This window comes from Rhinatrema bivittatum, chromosome 15 (genome assembly GCF_901001135.1).
Source record: "Rhinatrema bivittatum chromosome 15, aRhiBiv1.1, whole genome shotgun sequence".
NCBI lineage: Eukaryota > Metazoa > Chordata > Amphibia > Gymnophiona > Rhinatrematidae > Rhinatrema > Rhinatrema bivittatum.
The window spans coordinates 76257685-76276095 of record NC_042629.1 but is presented as its reverse complement, the minus strand read 5'-3'; the positions used below and the strand labels follow the sequence as shown (position 1 = coordinate 76276095).

Here is an 18411-nt window from a genome sequence, read left to right as displayed (position 1 = left end):
GCACCTGCCTATATAACTATAATGTCTCACACCAGCTAGGCCCTAGCACAGACTGTAGGTGGTACCAGCCTATATACTATACTGTCTCACACCAGCTAGGCCCTAGCACAGACTGTAGGTGGTACCAGCCTATATACTATACTGTCTCACACCAGCTAGGCCCTAGCACAGACTGTAGGTGGTACCAGCCTATATACTATACTGTCTCACACCAGCTAGGCCCTAGCACAGACTGTAGGTGGCACCAGCCTATATACTATACTGTCTCACACCAGCTAGGCCCTAGCACAGACTGTAGGTGGCACCTGCCTATATACTATACTGTCTCACACCAGCTAGGCCCTAGCACAGACTGTAGGTGGCACCTGCCTATATACTATACTGTCTCACACCAGCTAGGCCCTAGCACAGACTGTAGGTGGTACCAGCCTATATACTATACTGTCTCACACCAGCTAGGCCCTAGCACAGACTGTAGGTGGCACCAGCCTATATACTATACTGTCTCACACCAGCTAGGCCCTAGCACAGACTGTAGGTGGCACCAGCCTATATACTATACTGTCTCACACCAGCTAGGCCCTAGCACAGACTGTAGGTGGTACCAGCCTATATACTATACTGTCTCACACCAGCTAGGCCCTAGCACAGACTGTAGGTGGCACCAGCCTATATACTATACTGTCTCACACCAGCGCGGCCCTAGCACAGACTGTAGGTGGCACCAGCCTATATACTATACTCTCTCACACCAGCTAGGCCCTAGCACAGACTGTAGGTGGCACCAGCCTATATACTATACTGTCTCACACCAGCTAGGCCCTAGCACAGACTGTAGGTGGCACCAGCCTATATACTATACTGTCTCACACCAGCTAGGCCCTAGCACAGACTGTAGGTGGTACCAGCCTATATACTATACTGTCTCACACCAGCTAGGCCCTAGCACAGACTGTAGGTGGTACCAGCCTATATACTATACTGTCTCACACCAGCTAGGCCCTAGCACAGACTGTAGGTGGTACCAGCCTATATACTATACTGTCTCACACCAGCTAGGCCCTAGCACAGACTGTAGGTGGTACCAGCCTATATACTATACTGTCTCACACCAGGTAGGCCCTAGCACAGACTGTAGGTGGTACCAGCCTATATACTATACTGTCTCACACCAGCTAGGCCCTAGCACAGACTGTAGGTGGCACCAGCCTATATACTATACTCTCACACCAGCTAGGCCCTAGCACAGACTGTAGGTGGTACCAGCCTATATACTATACTCTCACACCAGCTAGGCCCTAGCACAGACTGTAGGTGGTACCAGCCTATATACTATACTGTCTCACACCAGCTAGGCCCTAGCACAGACTGTAGGTGGTACCAGCCTATATACTATACTCTCACACCAGCTAGGCCCTAGCACAGACTGTAGGTGGCACCAGCCTATATACTATACTGTCTCACACCAGCTAGGCCCTAGCACAGACTGTAGGTGGCACCAGCCTATATACTATACTGTCTCACACCAGCTAGGCCCTAGCACAGACTGTAGGTGGCACCAGCCTATATACTATACTGTCTCACACCAGCTAGGCCCTAGCACAGACTGTAGGTTTTGCACCTGCTCCCCCTGCTGGAGACAGAAGAATCCTGCCAGGCTGTAGATGGCACCAGCTAGACGGGGAGCCAAACCCAGGAGTCTGGACTGATCCGGGTACGTACAAGGAAAGGATTTTGCTCTTTGAATGTATGCGTGTAAATCCACGCGTGTGCCGCATGTGCTTCCTTTGGGCTATGCAAGCTGCTTGAAGATGACCCCCTGTGGGTCTCGGTACAGCCCTTACCCCTCTGCTGCTGTAGGGCACAGTAGCACCCGGAGATAAAATCTGCCTTGTCACTGCCCGACACTGATCTCCTGCACACGCCCTCCTGTGCTTTCCTGCTGGCAACAAATGACTTTGCGCTTTTGAGAGTGACTGAAAAGTCCCGAAAGGGATGGGACCCAGCAGCTTACTTCCTTGTAGTGGATTTGCTTGTTACTGTTCCTCGATAACTTAATTATTAATTACAGATATGGCAAGTGTTCAATTCTAAGTTGGCATGGGAGTGGGGAGAGTGAAAAGAGAGTGCACAGACCTACAGAACCGAGGGGAAACCTGAAATTACTCTTATGGAAAAGATCCGGAAGCAGCTTGAAAAATAAGATCATGCAATCTAGTTGGCTTGTGCTGTCCTCTGCCCCCCAAGGAGGTCACTTAGCTGCTAATTTACAGATGATCAGGGTCTTTGGCACGTATTTTTCAAGCCCTCCCCGTGTCCATTTTGCTTATTTCAGTGTCCTCTCTGGTGTGCGGTGCAGTCAGCCACATCATTGCTGCTACTCCAGAAAGTCACGGGATGACTCTTCCTCTTCCAGGCAAACACACCCAACACTGGGAGAGGATCAAACTGAAACAAATGGATTTCCTTCCAAGTACGGGAAAGCCCCCTAGAGCAAGAAGCGGTGACTGAGGCCTTCAGGGCGCTGTAAGGTCGGAGATGGACCAGGAGCATTGCTCAGATCTTCTGGGCAGGGCTGTGGAAGAAGCAGGGGAATTTTATGGAAATGCACGCTTGTGTTTTATGGCAGTGCTTCTCTTCCTTGTTCTTGCCTGATCATAAAACGGCGCTGACTGAAAGGCAAACACAAAGCCGGCCACATTCGTTCCTTCTCTCTCCCAGGAGCCCTCCAGATCGCAGTCTTTAGCTGAGAAGGCAATGCCATGCTCTTGATTTCTTGTCTGAGGGAGTCGGGTGCTTCCCAGTAACGAGACGTACTCCAGTACTGCGGGAAAGCCCATAGCCAGGCTGGAAGAGAGCGTGAGCTCTCTCTTACTCAACTGAAATCTAAAGTTGAGTAAAGGCTAAAGGCTGCCCCTCTACCCCTGAGGAACAGAAGGACTGGAGCTGCCGTCTACCTCTTTGGGAGCAAGATAGCAACTGGGAGTCCCCCCTGCCCCACCTCATGTAACAGAGCGAGCTCTCCTCCCCCCCTCCCCATACCTCAGGATGCCCTGCGCACACAGACAGGGACCCTTGAACACCTCGAGATGTCTGGCACAGTGCATTTCTGACAATTATCTGCACAAATCAATTCTGAACCTGGTTACTCTGTAACACTGCACACCCAGACTTCCTTATAAAATACGATTTGTCCGCCATAAATCTACGCATTGCCCATTCAAGTATTCATAAACAAGTTTATTAAAACCAGTTGTATAAAAAAAAGTACAAAACATTATAACACATCAAAATGCAAGAGCAGGTGCCAGCGAGGAGCATGTGACGAGCAACACAACACGCCAGACTCTCACAAACAGGTTAGCAGCCTTCCTCACCTTAACCAAAGACCTCGCAGATCTTCCCCATCAGTGCACGGCCAATGGCTTAATAATAGCCCTAGCTTTGGAATTTTCCACAGAGTTTGCTTTTTGTAACCCTCACGTAATTAAGAATAGGTTAATGAACCCCCATGAGATCCTCTTCTTGTTAGAAGCATGGGCTCTCATGTCACTTGTTTTCAAGTTGGGGGAATAATGGTCTGGAGCAGTTTTGCTTTGCAATTGCCAAAGGGAAGTCAGCTTCTTCTTACTAAATAGAAGACCTAGAATCCCCTTGAATGCACTGGCCAGCTCAGGTGGCAACACGCTACCGTCATGTATATAACACATGAGGAAACGGAAATGGCTTTGCCTGCTGCCAGCAGAGAAGCACAGGCACATCAGGGCTTCACCAAAGCTGACCCGGCAGTGCCTTATTGCTGGGAGATCACTGACATTCTGGGCGTAAATGGTACACGTTAGTTGGCTGATGATCATACGCACATGATCCAGTGATATCTAGTTACCAGAATGATTTAAAAACCTGTTTCTTACAATAATGCAGGGGTGGGCCTCCAGCTGCTCAGGTTTTCAGGATATCCCATGCGAGTGTGCTGCACAAGATTGTGCATGAAATTTGAATGCAGCTCTTTCATCAGGGATATCCGGAAATCCCAAGCTCAGGGACTAGCGCGGCCGGCTCCAGCACATTGCAGGCTTTACCTTCTTTTCACACTAAACTGTGCTGCCAATGCTCAGCGGTCAAACCACTAAAGGCCAGATGCCCAGTGGCAATGCCACATTCCTCTGATAAATACATGACCGCCCCTCACAGCGGCGCACACCCCGCTCCCTCTAAGGTCCTTTGGCAAGGTGTTTTCTGTAGCTGCCAACGTCGTAGTTTTGCATTTGAGGTGCTGCTTTGGGTTGCCCTGAACCACTGCCCCATGCAGACCCTCAGAGGGTCTTTGTAGGGGAGGCTGGCCGCTGAGTCTTACACACATGTGATACAAAGCCTGTCCTCCCGTCCTCTGGATGTGGGCAGAAGAAATCAAGCCAAGTCACATTAGAGAGCACCGTAACCTCCCCGTCACGCCCCCAGGGGGGGCTTCAGCTGCTCGGGCTGCAAAGACACAACTTTTCTTTTTCCTATACTGAAGCAACTCACAGTATCACAAAGAAATACCAACACCAGCCCATGATCTGGTGGGTGGGCGCTGCTGCCACCTGTCCTAGCAAGAGGGCAGTACCACAGCTAACGAACCTCCTAAAGCCTTACCAGGAAGAAAACCGATGCCATCATGCACTGGCTTTCCAGCAAGAGCATCCTGCCTGGTTTCAAGATGACACTGGCCCCTGAAACACTATCTCCCCCCATGCTCTGCCCCATTCTTCCAAACTGAAAGTAAATGCCCCCCTGTCATCCAACGCTGCCCTGCGTAGCATTATACACTCAGTGATGCCCTGGGTAAACAAGCCCGCTCCTGCTCCGCAGCCACTGAACAAATACAGAGCAGGCACACACAGGGCCTGGAGTGCAATGATTTAGCCGTGATAAAGACATCAGCTGCTAAGAGACGAGGAGCAGGGGGGAGTTCAGGGCTCCACTCTGTGTGGGAACAGCTGCCTGCAGCTGGCAGTTTAGCCTGAAGTCGCCAGCTTTTCATGGCTTTCTGTCCTCTCTAGCCACGTTTGGCACAAGCGCTCTTGCTGCAGTGATGCTGGCTCCTTCTTTCGCTTGCTGGCACATGAACGAAGACAGAACATCTTCTCAGCTTCGTGACTGGAGAGTGCTGAAGGTCAGACATTGCTCACCCTGGTCTCTGCGTCAGAATTCACGATGGCCGAAGCGGACGTCACCGACGACCTCTCCCGACGGACATAACGAGGCTTCCGCACTGAAACAGAGATGGGAGAAAGCAGTTAGTGACCGAGGATGGATGGAGGCAGCTAAAACCCGTACTGGAGGGCTATGCGAAGCGTTGCCGTTCTTTGGTGCTACGCACACTACTGAAGCACAGTCGATTCAGAAACCTTTCAATCTGCTGTTAGAAACCGAAGAGGTGGGACAAATGTACAGCATGCTTGAGTATCACACTGCACACATCGAATAATGGAAGCAGCTTTACCTGAAGATGCTGGCGTGGGGATCATGGAGGCCTGGGAAAAAGAACAAGGACATTCAAATAAGTGAAAAAGTGCAAGAAATACCTGTGATCAGTCACTGTAACCAGGCAATGAAAGGCTGTGGGACTGAGAAGGGAGGGAATTTCTAAAGAAGTAATCGGTTGATAAACGGCAAAGATGTCTAATCACTTTTCCCCATGTGTCCTCGCCCAGGCCGTCATCCCCTGCAGGCTCACAATATGGTCTTCACCCATAGGGGCTGATGCTTGGACGCGCGTCCACAGCCCCTTACACTTTAAGGGGATCAGAGCGTCCAAAACACACCCGGCACAACTAATAGCGCTTATCACATGCAAATGCTTGTTGATAAGGCTCTTACTTATTCTCCTCTGATCTAAAAAAAAAAAAGTGTGCCTGTCCCGCAGCCCAAAAACGTGCACAGAAAAGCAGAAAATACTTTTCCTGTACATCCTCCAACTTAATATCGTGGCGAGATTAAGTCGGAGGAACCAAAAGGTTAAATTTTGTTTTAAAAAGTGCGGGCAGTCAGGGAAACGGAAGCTTAATTTTACGAGTGTCTGTTCTCCTAACCCGCTGCCGAGGAGGCGCTAGGGGCGCATTTAAACACTGAATCGCGCACCCAGGAGAGGTGGCTGTGCGGGCATTAGGAAAGCGGCCGCTCATTTCTTGCATTGACTCGTAATTGGTGTCCCACTGCCCCAGTCACTGCAGAGCCTATGCAGGATGGCTCTCCCACAGGAAACCAGTGAGGAGAGACCCAGGTTCAAATCCCACCCCCACCAAACACTGCTCCTTGCCATCAGAGTGGTTTGCTATCAGGGCAACTGGCAAAGCCATTTACATGGGCAAACTGTCCATGGTTGGAGTGCTTAAGCATGTGCAGGGCGCAGGTAGGTCAGAGGGAGGAAAGCGGCGGGTATGTTCAGTTTTCAGACAGGCAGGCACTATTTTGCCCTCCACCACTGCCTGCTGACTCCGTCCATGCATGGACTTTACAATCATTGAAAACTGCTGTAAAGCACCCACATAATCTGCAACCACGTGGGCTGTGGCAATAAAGCAGAAGCTGTTACAAATGCATGAAGAGCCCTAGAACTGTGCTCCGTACTGGGCAGATGGCAGCCAAGCTGCCTAGTGCTCGGACGCGGCCTTGGTCACCTTTATAAAAAGGGAGCGAGGCGCTCAGTTTGATCAGACAGGAGGGGCTTGCTCACCGTTTCACTGGGCTGCAGGATGGAGGCTACGGAAGAAAGAAAGCAGAATTATTACTTGCTAAAAGTTCCTCAATGTAAAATGAGGGGTGGGTACATCTCAGCCCCTGCTCTCAACATGCCCAACCCAGCAAAGCCCTGGCGTGATACAGACAAGAGCAAGCTGGAATCCATCAGGGAAGCAGAAAGTGGAACCCAACTCAACACCCTGAGAAAGCAGCCGAGTCTCATTTCTGGTTCAGCTGCTCCATCTCCTTCATTCAAAGAGCAGAGAGCTTGCACCATATTTCTTTAAGCTCGGGATGACTGGGGGTGATGCCCTGGTTAAACGGTAGGGGGGGGGGGGGGGGGGGGGGGGGGGCAGTGCTGATCCAGAGCGTTGGGGGCAGAGCGGGTGAAGGCATGGTGCAGGGACCTTCCTTACGAGCCTTGGCTGAATCAGGGAACTGTCCAGTCTGCTGTAAACACGGTGAGACAGCGACTCCTGTGCTAACTGCTGCTTCCATTGGTTCAGGACAGATCCTGGCTTTACCCTGCTGCATAACAGGGCTTGCCTTTCATGGGGAAACCAGAGCCACAAGCGCACGCATGGAACACGGATTGCATGTGCACCTGCCTGGAGAAAGCGGAGTCAGCTTTCTCCAGGCAGGTGACACAGAGTTAAGAGAAATGCCAAGAGGCCTCTTCCTCAAGTACAAATCTAAGTAGGACAAGTCAGGACGGTTGGGATATGGGGTCCTGTCAGCATCCAATCCTGCACTGAGCCTCCATCGGTCTCTCATTCAGTTTCATAACTTTCCTACCCTGGGAATAAACAATTTATATTCTGGGTTCAGCGTCTGCTGCTCTTCCAAATATTTATACAGCAATCTTTCAGTTTACTTTCTACAGGATGCAGAGAGTAAAGCGGGGGATTTGGACTGAGCAAGGAGATGCAGGGACAGACATCACATAAGGGAAGATGCATGGGCTGGGGTGCAGTGGGAGAGACAGAAAGAGGTTAGAAGCACAATCCTGCTGTTATGGAAGCAGAGCAGAACACGGGAAGCCTAGTTCAGACAGAGAAGGGGCTGCAAAACGGCACTAGCCCAGATCAGGCAGTCCAGCCTTTCCCGTACAAGTGAATGCATAAAACACTTTGCCCCGGGTCTTTGGCACTGCAGAAAGTCATGGCCGGGAAGGACAAGGCGAGGCATTGGGACAAGCTTTAGGTTCTGGTGATGGTGGGAATAGGGTGGAGGTATCCACAATGAGGATGCAGGAGAGAGCTGCAGGCGCTGCCTCTACTGTATGCAAAGCAATCTCATACACAAGGAGAAGGGAGGCCAGGGCTGAACACACCAGCAGCTCTGCTTCCCTGTGTCCAGGAAAAAAGGTAAGTGAACCCCTGCTCTCAGTCATACTGCCAGGAATGAAACCCCAGCTATCCGACACAAAAAAGGGCTGAATTAACACTCAGTAAGGCCAGGGCTGAAGCCTTAGTTATTGGCAAACTTGTGCTAATTCAGCTCTTTTTGTGTGTCTCTGCAGTGTCTGCCTCAGGATCACCCTCCTCTGCAGAATAGGAGTGGAAGGGCTGTGGCTGTTTGTGCTCCAGACGCAGCCCCCACTTCTCTGTAGCCTGCCTGGGGGGGAAGTAATGTGGCTGGAGCAGGGCACTCCTACTGCTTTGCCTCTTAAGTCTGAAAAGAAGTGGTGGAACTGCGCTCCAGGCCACTCTCCCACAAATGTATTCATTTATTTGTATACCACATTCGGTTTTGCCATCAGAACGGTTTACCTCGTTTGGTTAGAGGGCTAGTTACATAATATAACAGCGTGTATTAAACCCTGCTCATGCGTATTCATTTGTGGATATCTTGCAAACAGGCCTGGTTCAGCATCCATGGCAGAGGTGGAACCAATCATTCAGCTGAACATGCCAGAAAGCATAAATACTGTTAAAGAACAGGGTTCTCTCTCTCTTGCTGGCATGGCTCTGTTTAACAGAACTCTGTTTCAGTGTAAGGCCCATACTGAAGGAATGTCAGAAAAGCTAGCTGAAATCAAATGAGCAGAAAGTTGAAATAAATCTATAATTTGATTTTTGTGCATGCCTGAAGAAGGTCCTTGTATTTCAACGCACCTTTGTTCCTCCTGTAGAAAAGATCTGGCAGAACATTAGACCGCTTGAGATAGAAGAAAAACGCTACGGAGAAAATTAACAGCAGACTTAGGAAGAAGGTCCCCAGCAGAAGAGAGGCTGCTATCTCTGGTTCTCCTGTGCACAGAAAAGAAGATCAACAGATTACTCCCCCGAGCCCGGAAAGGCTGAAGGCGGCATAGTGTGGCAAACGCCCGTCTTTCAGAGCCACAAACAGGATAGGCACTTTCTGCAAAGTGATGTATTCAAAAACCAGACCTGTTTGTGTAGCAGTCAAGGACCAAGGAGGTGAGAGATTGTGAGAAATGCACGGGCCATCTCCTGCACCAGTTACCGTGATTGGTCATCTAGCTCTGGAGCGCAGAGCGCCGTCTGCAAGGCATTAACCTGCGGCAGTTCTTACCCATGCTGCGTACGAAGGGGTGGGCCGTGCTAGCATTCATTTTCAGATCCTCTTCATGGAAACTGACTGCACAGAGTAAAGCAGAGACACACTTAGTAATACACAGGATGATACTGCTCTCTGCCGCTCCAGAAAATGCTCCCGTAATTATAAAATCCAGAGTTTCCCTGAAGAAGCCTGGTTACGCAGGCGAAACGAGAAATCTCGTAGGAACATTTGAACAGTTGTTAATGGGTCTCAGCACAGATGTATACATGTTACATAGGTTTGTTTAGATGTGTAATGTAATATTATTGATGATATATATGCATTGTGGTTTTTATGGATGAATGGTATGTATGGAGTATGATTGTGGATCAATAAGCTTTGCTACTGTAACTGCATTCTTAGAAAGGCTGAATTTGTGTACCTCTTATGTGAGGGGTGCACTCCATTTCTGTCCATGCTGGTTTGTTACATGGATACAGCAGGTACTTAACATGTGCTCTTTCATACACTACTTTAAATTTCCGAACACAAAATCTGTAAAACTATAGTGTGTAGCCTTTAATTAAGAACACGTAACAGTTGTTAAACTGCATAATTGCCTCCTTTTATAGCATCAGTTACACAATGCTAATGAGCGCTGTGTTCTGGTTTTGAGCCCACGCCCTAGCGTAGATGTACTCCTGCAAATCAAACTGGAAAAAGGCTCACAAAATACAACAACAATAATGAAATAAAAATAGATCTGAGCATATGCTGTGGAGAAGCGCCGAGCCTTGTGATTAGTCCACGCTGCAAAGGGTTTGCTAATGGTTTTTTTCAGGTGCTGAAGACATGAGGCCATCTGCAGCCCCGCCATGCATCATTGCTTTGAAAAGCCCACCAGAATGCTAGAGCTGAACAGGTTCTGTGTTGGCTCTCTTTTCCCCAGTGTAAATCCTACTTACTGTTCCTGCAGCTGGTCAGGTTGTGAAAAGCTTCGAACTCCAGATTGGTTTCCTTTCTGCATTTCAAACATGTGCTAGCACCATCCTCAGTCCAATGTCTGTAACAACCTACATGGGAAGACATCTGGTTACCTAATCATGTACTACCTGGAAGTCAGCAGCCGAGGAGATGCATGTACATGCCAGAGCCTAACGAGCGAACTCTAAACCTTACTCAAAGTTCATTTCAAGTTTTGGGGACTAGGAAGGTCCTTGACACAGACTGAATGTCTACCAATGTTATGTTACCTTGTGATTAAACTGGAAGCTTTGAGGGCTGCAAGAAGTGTTTAGTGTACCAACCAGAAAAAAAAAAGTGTAGTATCTGAGCTTTAAGATGCTGGCAACTCAAAGAAGATTTGAGTTTTTCCATAAGACTTAGAAACAGAGAAACATAGAAATGACGGCAGAAGAAGACCAAACGGCCCATCCAGTCTGCCCAGCAAGCTTCACACGTTTTTTTCTCTCATATTTATCTGTTTCTCTTAGCTCTTGGTTCTATTTCCCTTCCACCCCCACCATTGAAATATCTAGCTTGATTAGACTATTTTCTCAGTGGAGCCCAAAGGGAAATGAACAGAAGCAGCAGCAGCACTAGCTCTAAAGGTTTGAGGTTCTGGTGGGGACTCCCTGGGATGTGTCCGAGAGTCCCATAGTAACATTCTGAATGGCATAGAAGCAGGGCCTTCACTTTCAGCTTTTGTTTTATTTTGTCTGGGAATTCAAATCTTAGAGCAAAAAAGAAATCTGTGGGAAAGTGACTTTTCCACTGATTTTGCTCTTGTACGTTACCTTAAAGTCATTTTTCACTGTTTTATTTTGTTTTTTTGTTATAACACAGAGGCCACGATATGACTGCTTCTGCTACAGTCCACACTGGCCACCCTTCCAAGTCCTGACTGACCTGAGGCACTTCCCCAAGCCGGAGAGTGAAAAGAAAATGTGCAAGTGCCCCGATCCCGGTGTCCTGCCTAGAATGACTGCTGATGCCCCCACCGGGTGATACTCTACCTGGGCTGCACTGGCTAGTTATGGGGCAGGTACCATTAGCATCCAACATACTCAGACAGCATTCGGGTGGAGAAATCTGAAACAGAGCAGAAAAAATTGGACATATCTAAAATAATGCTAAGCTTCCCTAAATATAGCCAGGTAGAAAGGACCCTGGAACTTTAATAAGCATCGTTACGTCACTACTAGATGCCAGCCAAGGTTCAGCTCATGACAGCACTGCCCACAGGAACTGTTAATACCAGGCGTACATTTCTCAAACAGAATTCAAAACTGGGCTGCTATGATCAGATAACCAGACTGTGACTGTATCCTAACAGATACAAATAATCTTCTCCGCTCCCGGCAAGTTATTGAGGACCAAGCTGGATTCTGACCTGCAGAGAGGGGAGCGGTCAGGGGATACTTGTGTTACTGAGATGTATCAGGGGAGCTGAGCAGCTGCATCAGCAGAACCAATGCCTGAATAGTCTTTCTGTGATCAGAAAATTGCTTGTTAGTATTAAGCATATAAAAGAAATCAAGAGAAATGTAGATAGGGTGGTACTGAGGGGAGTGTTTAGCTAGGGCTTCACCTGCTCTTTGTACTCAACTGTTATGGAGATGAAAGGTTAGTGCCACTAAAGCCAGGAAGGCCGTGGACAGTTTTCTAACCTACCATATGTGCCCCTGTGGACCAGACTACGTAGAGTTACCAAGTGGCTCCAGCTTTTTTTTAGGACAGATCCTGATTTTACTGACAGGCATATGGGGAAATTACAACTACAAGTCCCTGCATGCAATGTGTCTTGAAAAGCTGGTAGCTGTGATATGCTGAAAGTGGGCCAGTCTTAGATGCTGGCAGGTGGCATGGAACATACCAAAGCAGCTGTAGAATTGGCAGCAGCCTGCAGAAGAAACCTGGTCAGGAGGAGGATGCACAGTACTGCCATGCCCAGGAACAAGATGTATCTACAGAGAGAAAGAGAGAGAAGGAATGCATTGTGGCAGAAGGATCTGAGAGTCCAGATAACCAGCATTAATCACAGCACAATGTTACTCCCTTGAACGCCCTCACAGACTTAATTCAAATTAAGGCAGATTAAGAATGAAACTGGCTCACCTTATCTGATGTACAAATTTAAGGCATCAAAAAATATCAATGCAGCTGCAAAGGGGCAGTTTTCTGGCAATGGCAGGCTGCGTGGTTGCTAAGTAACCTGAAGTCTTATCTGTCTGCTACAAGCTGGGCCCTGTAGATCCTCTTCCATACCCAAGCAATAAAAATCACTGCAGCTCCAGGAGTAAGAGCTCCTTCCAAGCACCATACCCAATAAGAGTCCCCATCACAGCCCAGGCCTGTGCCCATGCTGGCAGCACTGTGCTCTTCGGGAATGCTTACTGCATCAACATGGTAACAGAAATCGGGAATCTGATGGCAGATAAAGACCCTAAGGCCTAGCCAGTCTCTGCCCAATGTCATTGCTGGTGCAGTGTCACACACTCTCTCTCTTTCTGTTCACTTCATCATCATTGGGGATGTCCTGGGCTTTCTGGAACTCTGTTACTGTTTTTATCCCCACCTCCTCCCCTGGAAGTCCATTCCATGAAGAAATTTTTCCTACTGCTTAGTCTACCTTCCCCGGAACTTCATCTAAAAAAGAAATCTGATCCAAGTTTTTATATACCATACTTTCTGGTCCACTGTGATCTATCTATACAGTACTAATGTTCTTTTCATATCTCTCACACAGCCATGTGAAACAAGATCTCTTAAAACTAAAATCTGATAACAAATACAAAGAGATGTTTGCATAGCTGGCTTGGTCCTGGAACAAAATGGACTCATTGCAGGTTGTGAAACCTTTCATATTGGGCCAGAGTAAAAATATCCCAGAGACGTGAGCTGTCCAGGTTGCAAAAGTCCCTTTTTATTATCTTAGTCAAATAAAAAGGTGTTGCAGCCTGCGAAAAAACTCCAAATATAAAGCACGAGCAGGAGTGCTACATTTTAAGGGACACCGTGAGAGTAAATGAAAGAAAATGCTAAAGTATACAGACATGGGCGATTGTACATTCAAAATAAAGTAAGAAAAGCTCCAATGCAGTGCAGACAGAAGACAGTACTCAGCAGCCTGGCTTCTGCCAACCAGCATCAGATCTGTTCATGGAACAATTTGCAGCTTGGAGCGCTGTCCTAGAACCCAAAGGCCAAGCTCTCTTGTTCAGAATGTGTGCATGAGGGTAAAGAAGCATTAATACATTGTGCACTCACTGACCTGACGCGTTTTGGCACTTTCTAGGGTACAGAGCAAAACCATCAAATGTCTGTGTGAAGCCACAAACATTTCACTTGGACACCAGTCAGACCAACTAAAGAAAGGCTAAATGAAGTGTAAATACAATGGGTTTTGAAGAATAAAGGCACCTGCTTGCAAGCAGCTGTAAATGTGTACAAAAATTGAAAGTATGAGTGAAATTGTTTTTTCCACCTCTGGAAGGCCTCTTTCAACTACGCGCCAAATTGCTTTTATGCAAACTTTTAGGCACAAAATCCCCAAGGTAATTTTGAAAAGCTTCATTTTCCGCATGTAAATAATTTAAAAAATCAAGCCCTCTCTGTTAATTAGAGAGGCCCATAGCTATTCCCTTAAGCAGGGCCGGAATTAGGCAGAGGCAGTATAGGCCAAGTGCCTAGGGCGCCAAGAACTCGGATTCCAGTTGCTGCTCTTTGATTTGAAGGGACAGCACCACCCTGAGGCTTTTTCCTCTGGGTACTAGAATCTTAAATCCAGTCTGCTCTTAGGAGATTTAAAGAACTTTGAATCTAGTACATAGAAGCAGTCTTAGGGCTGAATTTTCAAAAGGATTTACATGTACAAATGGGCTTTTGAAAATTGCCCTGGGGAGAGGATAGACTTGTATGTGTAAAAGCCATTTTATGCATATATTTATGAGCACCAGAAAGAGGCATAAGTTGGCTTTGCTAAGCCAGGCTAAAGTGTGGGGGTATTTCTACACACAGACTGACCCAGGTTGTTATTAAATTACCCTCCAGTCACTTCATGAAGATCACAGACAGCGCAGAGAACCGAGGTGGTGCCCCTTGCTGCTGGGTGCTGAAGATGCTCATCACAGGTGTGGCCTCACCAGTAAACACTCCAGCAAATTGCAAGGTGGACACAACTAACAGCAAGCTTGGCAAGAATACAGCAACAAAAATGGTTTCTATTACTCGACCCATTACCCACCTTTGTTCTGGGTTAGAGAAAACGGAGGAGTGGTTATTGATTTATTATTTGATGACCTGCAAGTCTACCGGTGCCTTTAAAGCAGCCAAAAATACAGATCCAACTTTGTGGCTCACAGCCAGTAAAAAGCAGAAAGATATGAAACCAGGAAATCCTACCAAGGCAGGAGGCACAGTGCACTGGTTGCATTGGTAACTGGTTCAAAAAGGAAACCGAGGGTAGGATTAAATGGGAGAAAGGTAGTTCGGGGCAGACCACATGGATTGTGCTGGGACCTGTGCTGTTTAACCTATTCATAAATGATCTGGAAAAGAGAAGGACGAGCGAGGTGACACAAAATCATTCAAAGTTGTTAAACAGCAGCAGGTTGCGAGGACCTTGTGAGCTGAGGAGAGTGGGCACCAGAATGGCAGCTGAAATAGTAATGTGATGCACATGGGCAAAATGATCCCAACTGCAGGTACACGAGGCTGACCCCACTGCATGTATGGACTCCTAGTGCCGGCTGGGTCAGGAGGGAGCTGCCGGCCCTGCAGGACAGAAGGGGCCAACATTGAAAACAAAGCAGCCAGAGGCTTAGCTAAGCCGGATCCCAGTGACCTGCCTCACTGTACCCCTTCTCCTCACACAGCCGTGCGGGAAGGGAGCCCAGCTTCCCCAACCCTCAGGCACACCCTCCCCCTCACCCCGGGCTTACCTCAGGCTGGAGCCCGCCGGGCGGGGAGCTCCGCGCTACCGCTTCCACCGCGCTCCCTTTCCCCCCCCTTCCTGGGACTTGTAGTCCTTCTAACCAGAGAAATGCTGTCCCTCGGCTCAGCAGCCGCGCTCTGTAAAACTACAACTCCCGGAAGGCCTTGCGGAGCCGCACCTGCTCCCCTTGTCGCAGGTAACCCACCGTTGATGCGCTTTTTTTTTAATTTTCCCTTTCCCGTCTCCGAGGTTCCTTCATGCCCGCTCTCGCTGTTCGAGGGGAAAAAAAAGTCTCCCTCAGCCTGTCGGGACATGTAGTTTCATTGCGAAAGAGCCCCTGGCAGGGAACAATGGGCGCAAGGGAGACGGGAGAACTCCATTTCCCGGCGCGCCGCGCGAGGTCTCGGAGGACTGGCGGGCGCGGCTCTGCCTCCGGCGTTGCTAGGAAACGGCGACGCCCTGTCCCGTGTGGGCCCAGGGCAGAGGGTACGAGGCGCTGAGCGGGAGGGAGGACTCCCTGACGACCCGGCGGCGCTTGCGGCAGAACCGCTGAGAGGAACAGGCCCCGGGGAGGAAGGCTCTCTGTGTACCCTCCCCGCAGTGCCTGAGGCGCGTTGGTGGCGGACTGCAAATCCCACAATGCAGCGTGCCTGAACACGCTTAAAATCCTGGAGTGGCGCTGAAGTGGGTCACGTGGTGCCTGTGACCAGGTGGCTCTGGTATGTAGCGAAGGGCGGGATAAGTTACAGTCTCGCTGTTACTTTGGCAACACAGGTACAGGTTGTCATGGCAATAAAAGTTTCCTGAGTCCGATATGGAGCAGGGCAAAGCGAGGAGGAAACGTTGTGAAGCTCCCTGGGCTGCTGAAGTGGTCAGCCAGGTCGGGGCATTCCCTGGGGGCAGCTGCAGGCAGGGCCCGGCCTACCCCCGAGTTACTTTTTCTTGCCACGGTAAGAAGTGGGGCTGAGGAGAGGGGCAGGCCCTCTTCTGCCCTCATGTTTGTGTGTTTCTGGTTCTCTTCCACAGTGCAGAGTTTCAGTAGCTGCACTGGCCCTGGAGAGCTCTGTGATCCCTTTAAATGGACCAACAAAAAACGAGACCGCCCTCCTTCAGATGTGTTAATTTCGATGCCAGAGATGAAGAGTCTGCATAAATATTTCGTCCTCTACATTACATAAGATGAATCAGGCCATTTGTGTTATTTTTCCAGTGAGATAAAGGGGACCTACCACATATCAAATGATCTGATTTCTCATCTCCCCAAAGCAATATAATAACTGCAGGGGTTTTTTCCCTTTATTTTTGTTGCGTTACCTCGCTCCAATTATCTGGTTGTTTAGATTTGGCTGAGGATTTTATTTGCACAAAAAAATCACAAGAGATTATAAAAATAAAAAAATATATTAAAGACACTATTTCATAAACAAGTAGCTGCATACAAAGCAAAACTGTACAAGCAGGTAGGAGTTATAACCTAAGAGGTGGTTATCACCCATTCAAGTGGTACCAGACACCAGGGATTGGAGAGTAGATTTTAACTTCCCGTTTTGTTATTTATTGTGTGTTGTAGGGGTAGTTTCAAAGAGGCTTGAGTTTACTATAGTTTACACTAGATTTGTTTTTCAACAAATTTTGGTTTGGGATAGCATTTCTCCCTTCCTATTGCATACATTTGTTTCATTTTCACATTTAAAAGTCCACCTTTCTTGTAAACAAATCAAAGTGGTTTTACAACAACAAAAAATAAGCATAAAATACATTAAAAAAAACCTAACAGATTTCTCCCCCCACCCCACAACTACCACACTCACTGGAGTGGTGCATAGCTGCACGGGCTAATAATACTGTGACACAATGAATCCAGTATCCCCATCTGAAATACCATTAAACTACAAATTCACCCAATTAGTGGGATGCCACTTATGGAGATTATTTTGATATTTAATTTCTCACTGCTTTACATTGGTCTTGTATTTTCCTTTCATAAATAGCTTTTAACTTTGCCATGAGCGTGTGGCACAGCCAACGTGAGATTCCCAAACCAAGAATATATGTAGAAAAATGCTTGCTTGTTTTGAGGTAATTCTAAACAAATATACAGAAACAGGAAAGCCTGAATAATAAGTACATTCCCCATTAAACTGGGAGCCTGTCACTCTTTTTGTGTTTATTGTTAGTTATTTTTCATGGAAGCGAATTAGACGGCACAGCACTGTACAAAAACCAAGCTCAGACAGACAAATTGTACAGGATGTATTTGATCAAGAAGGCATTTGTAAAAATGAAAGGTTTGTAACTGAAGGACTGTACTTAAAACAGAGTTTTGTTTTTTTTAATAGAGGCATGGAGAGAGTGAAGATGGCAGAGAACTGTTCCTTTATCGTGTACCTGGAAGAGCGTGAACATAAAGCAGCTGGGGAAGGGACGGAGCTTGAAAGCATACAGGAAGCGTTTTGTAGGTTTAGAAAGCAGCGCCAGGTAGGTGCAATATATATTGAACCTGTTTTGGGGCTTGTTTAAAGGTTGCAATAATCCAAATTCTGCAAGAAATACAAACTCTAAAGTTGCTGGTACAGTGTTCAGATGGTCACAAGTCTGGGTATATGTGGTTACTTGAGACCTTGGATTACCAGAGCTGCTTTCCTTCCCTCAGTGCTGGAGCTGGTGATGTGAACGATGTATGCAATCTCTATGCTGAACACTTACCGTAGCATCATGGAGGGGAGTGGAGGGTTTGCTGTGAGCTCCACCCAGCTCTTTGTTCGTATGTTCGATGTGGCCCTTGGGCCTGCATATATACAGATGCACATTTAATTAGATGGAGAGATAAGAAGGCAGAATAGCAAACGAAGAGGCACAGTGAAGAGAACTGGCAAAACAGACAAGTGCAGCTGCAAAGGCTAAAGCGTTGTGTGAGCTCACAAATTAGTGAGTCCATGCCTGTGGGTCACAGGAATAAAATGGCACCTGACTTTGGGATGGTCATTTTCTGGGTAAAAAGTCTGACTAAAAGTACCCACCTTTTTGTCGTGGGATGGGGAGGCAGCAACATGAGTAGTTTTGCAGGGAAAAGGTATCCTCGGAAAAATCCGATACTTTTTCCCAAGGCAATTTGCATAGTTCAGGGAAAAGGACCCACGAATGTTCCAAATTTGAAAAACGACTAAGATGATGATAACACTTGAATGAGGTTCCCTGTACACATTCGATCTGCTGGTTCATTCGGTGAAGGTCATGCACAGGTT

The 18411-nt window shown here is 47.8% G+C and overlaps 1 protein-coding gene across 3 annotated transcripts; it reads right to left on the bottom strand.

Annotated features, from left to right (window-relative positions):
• Window positions 1-3219: 3219 nt before the first annotated feature.
• Window positions 3220-15795, bottom strand: LOC115076578 (uncharacterized protein C1orf159-like). 3 transcript variants are annotated; one of them, XM_029578169.1, is made up of 9 exons: window positions 15174-15795; window positions 12107-12197; window positions 11247-11322; window positions 10197-10304; window positions 9265-9330; window positions 8844-8906; window positions 6722-6747; window positions 5489-5519; window positions 3220-5257 (listed from the first exon to the last, which is right to left on the bottom strand). In XM_029578169.1, the coding sequence occupies exons 2-9, from the start codon at window positions 12176-12178 to the stop codon at window positions 5160-5162; spliced, it is 540 nt and encodes a 179-aa protein (XP_029434029.1). In that variant the 5' UTR covers window positions 12179-12197; window positions 15174-15795; the 3' UTR covers window positions 3220-5159. The 3 variants fall into 3 exon arrangements, with proteins under 3 accessions (XP_029434029.1, XP_029434027.1, XP_029434028.1); XM_029578167.1 differs by having other exon boundaries at window positions 8844-8978; window positions 15174-15788; XM_029578168.1 differs by lacking the exon at window positions 15174-15795 and adding an exon at window positions 14477-15119 and having other exon boundaries at window positions 8844-8978.
• Window positions 15796-18411: the final 2616 nt, after the last annotated feature.

Excerpts from the sequence above, each read along its gene's own strand:
- LOC115076578 (XM_029578167.1), bottom strand. The coding sequence starts at position 12,178 with ATGGCAGTACTGTGCATCCTCCTCCTGACCAGGTTTCTTCTGCAGGCT. Across the intron at positions 10,305-11,246 it reads AACTAGCCAGTGCAGCCCAG|GTTGTTACAGACATTGGACT; the intron begins GTAGAGTATCAC and ends CTTCCCATGTAG. Across the intron at positions 5,520-6,721 it reads TCCTGCAGCCCAGTGAAACG|GCCTCCATGATCCCCACGCC; the intron begins GTGAGCAAGCCC and ends TCTTTTTCCCAG.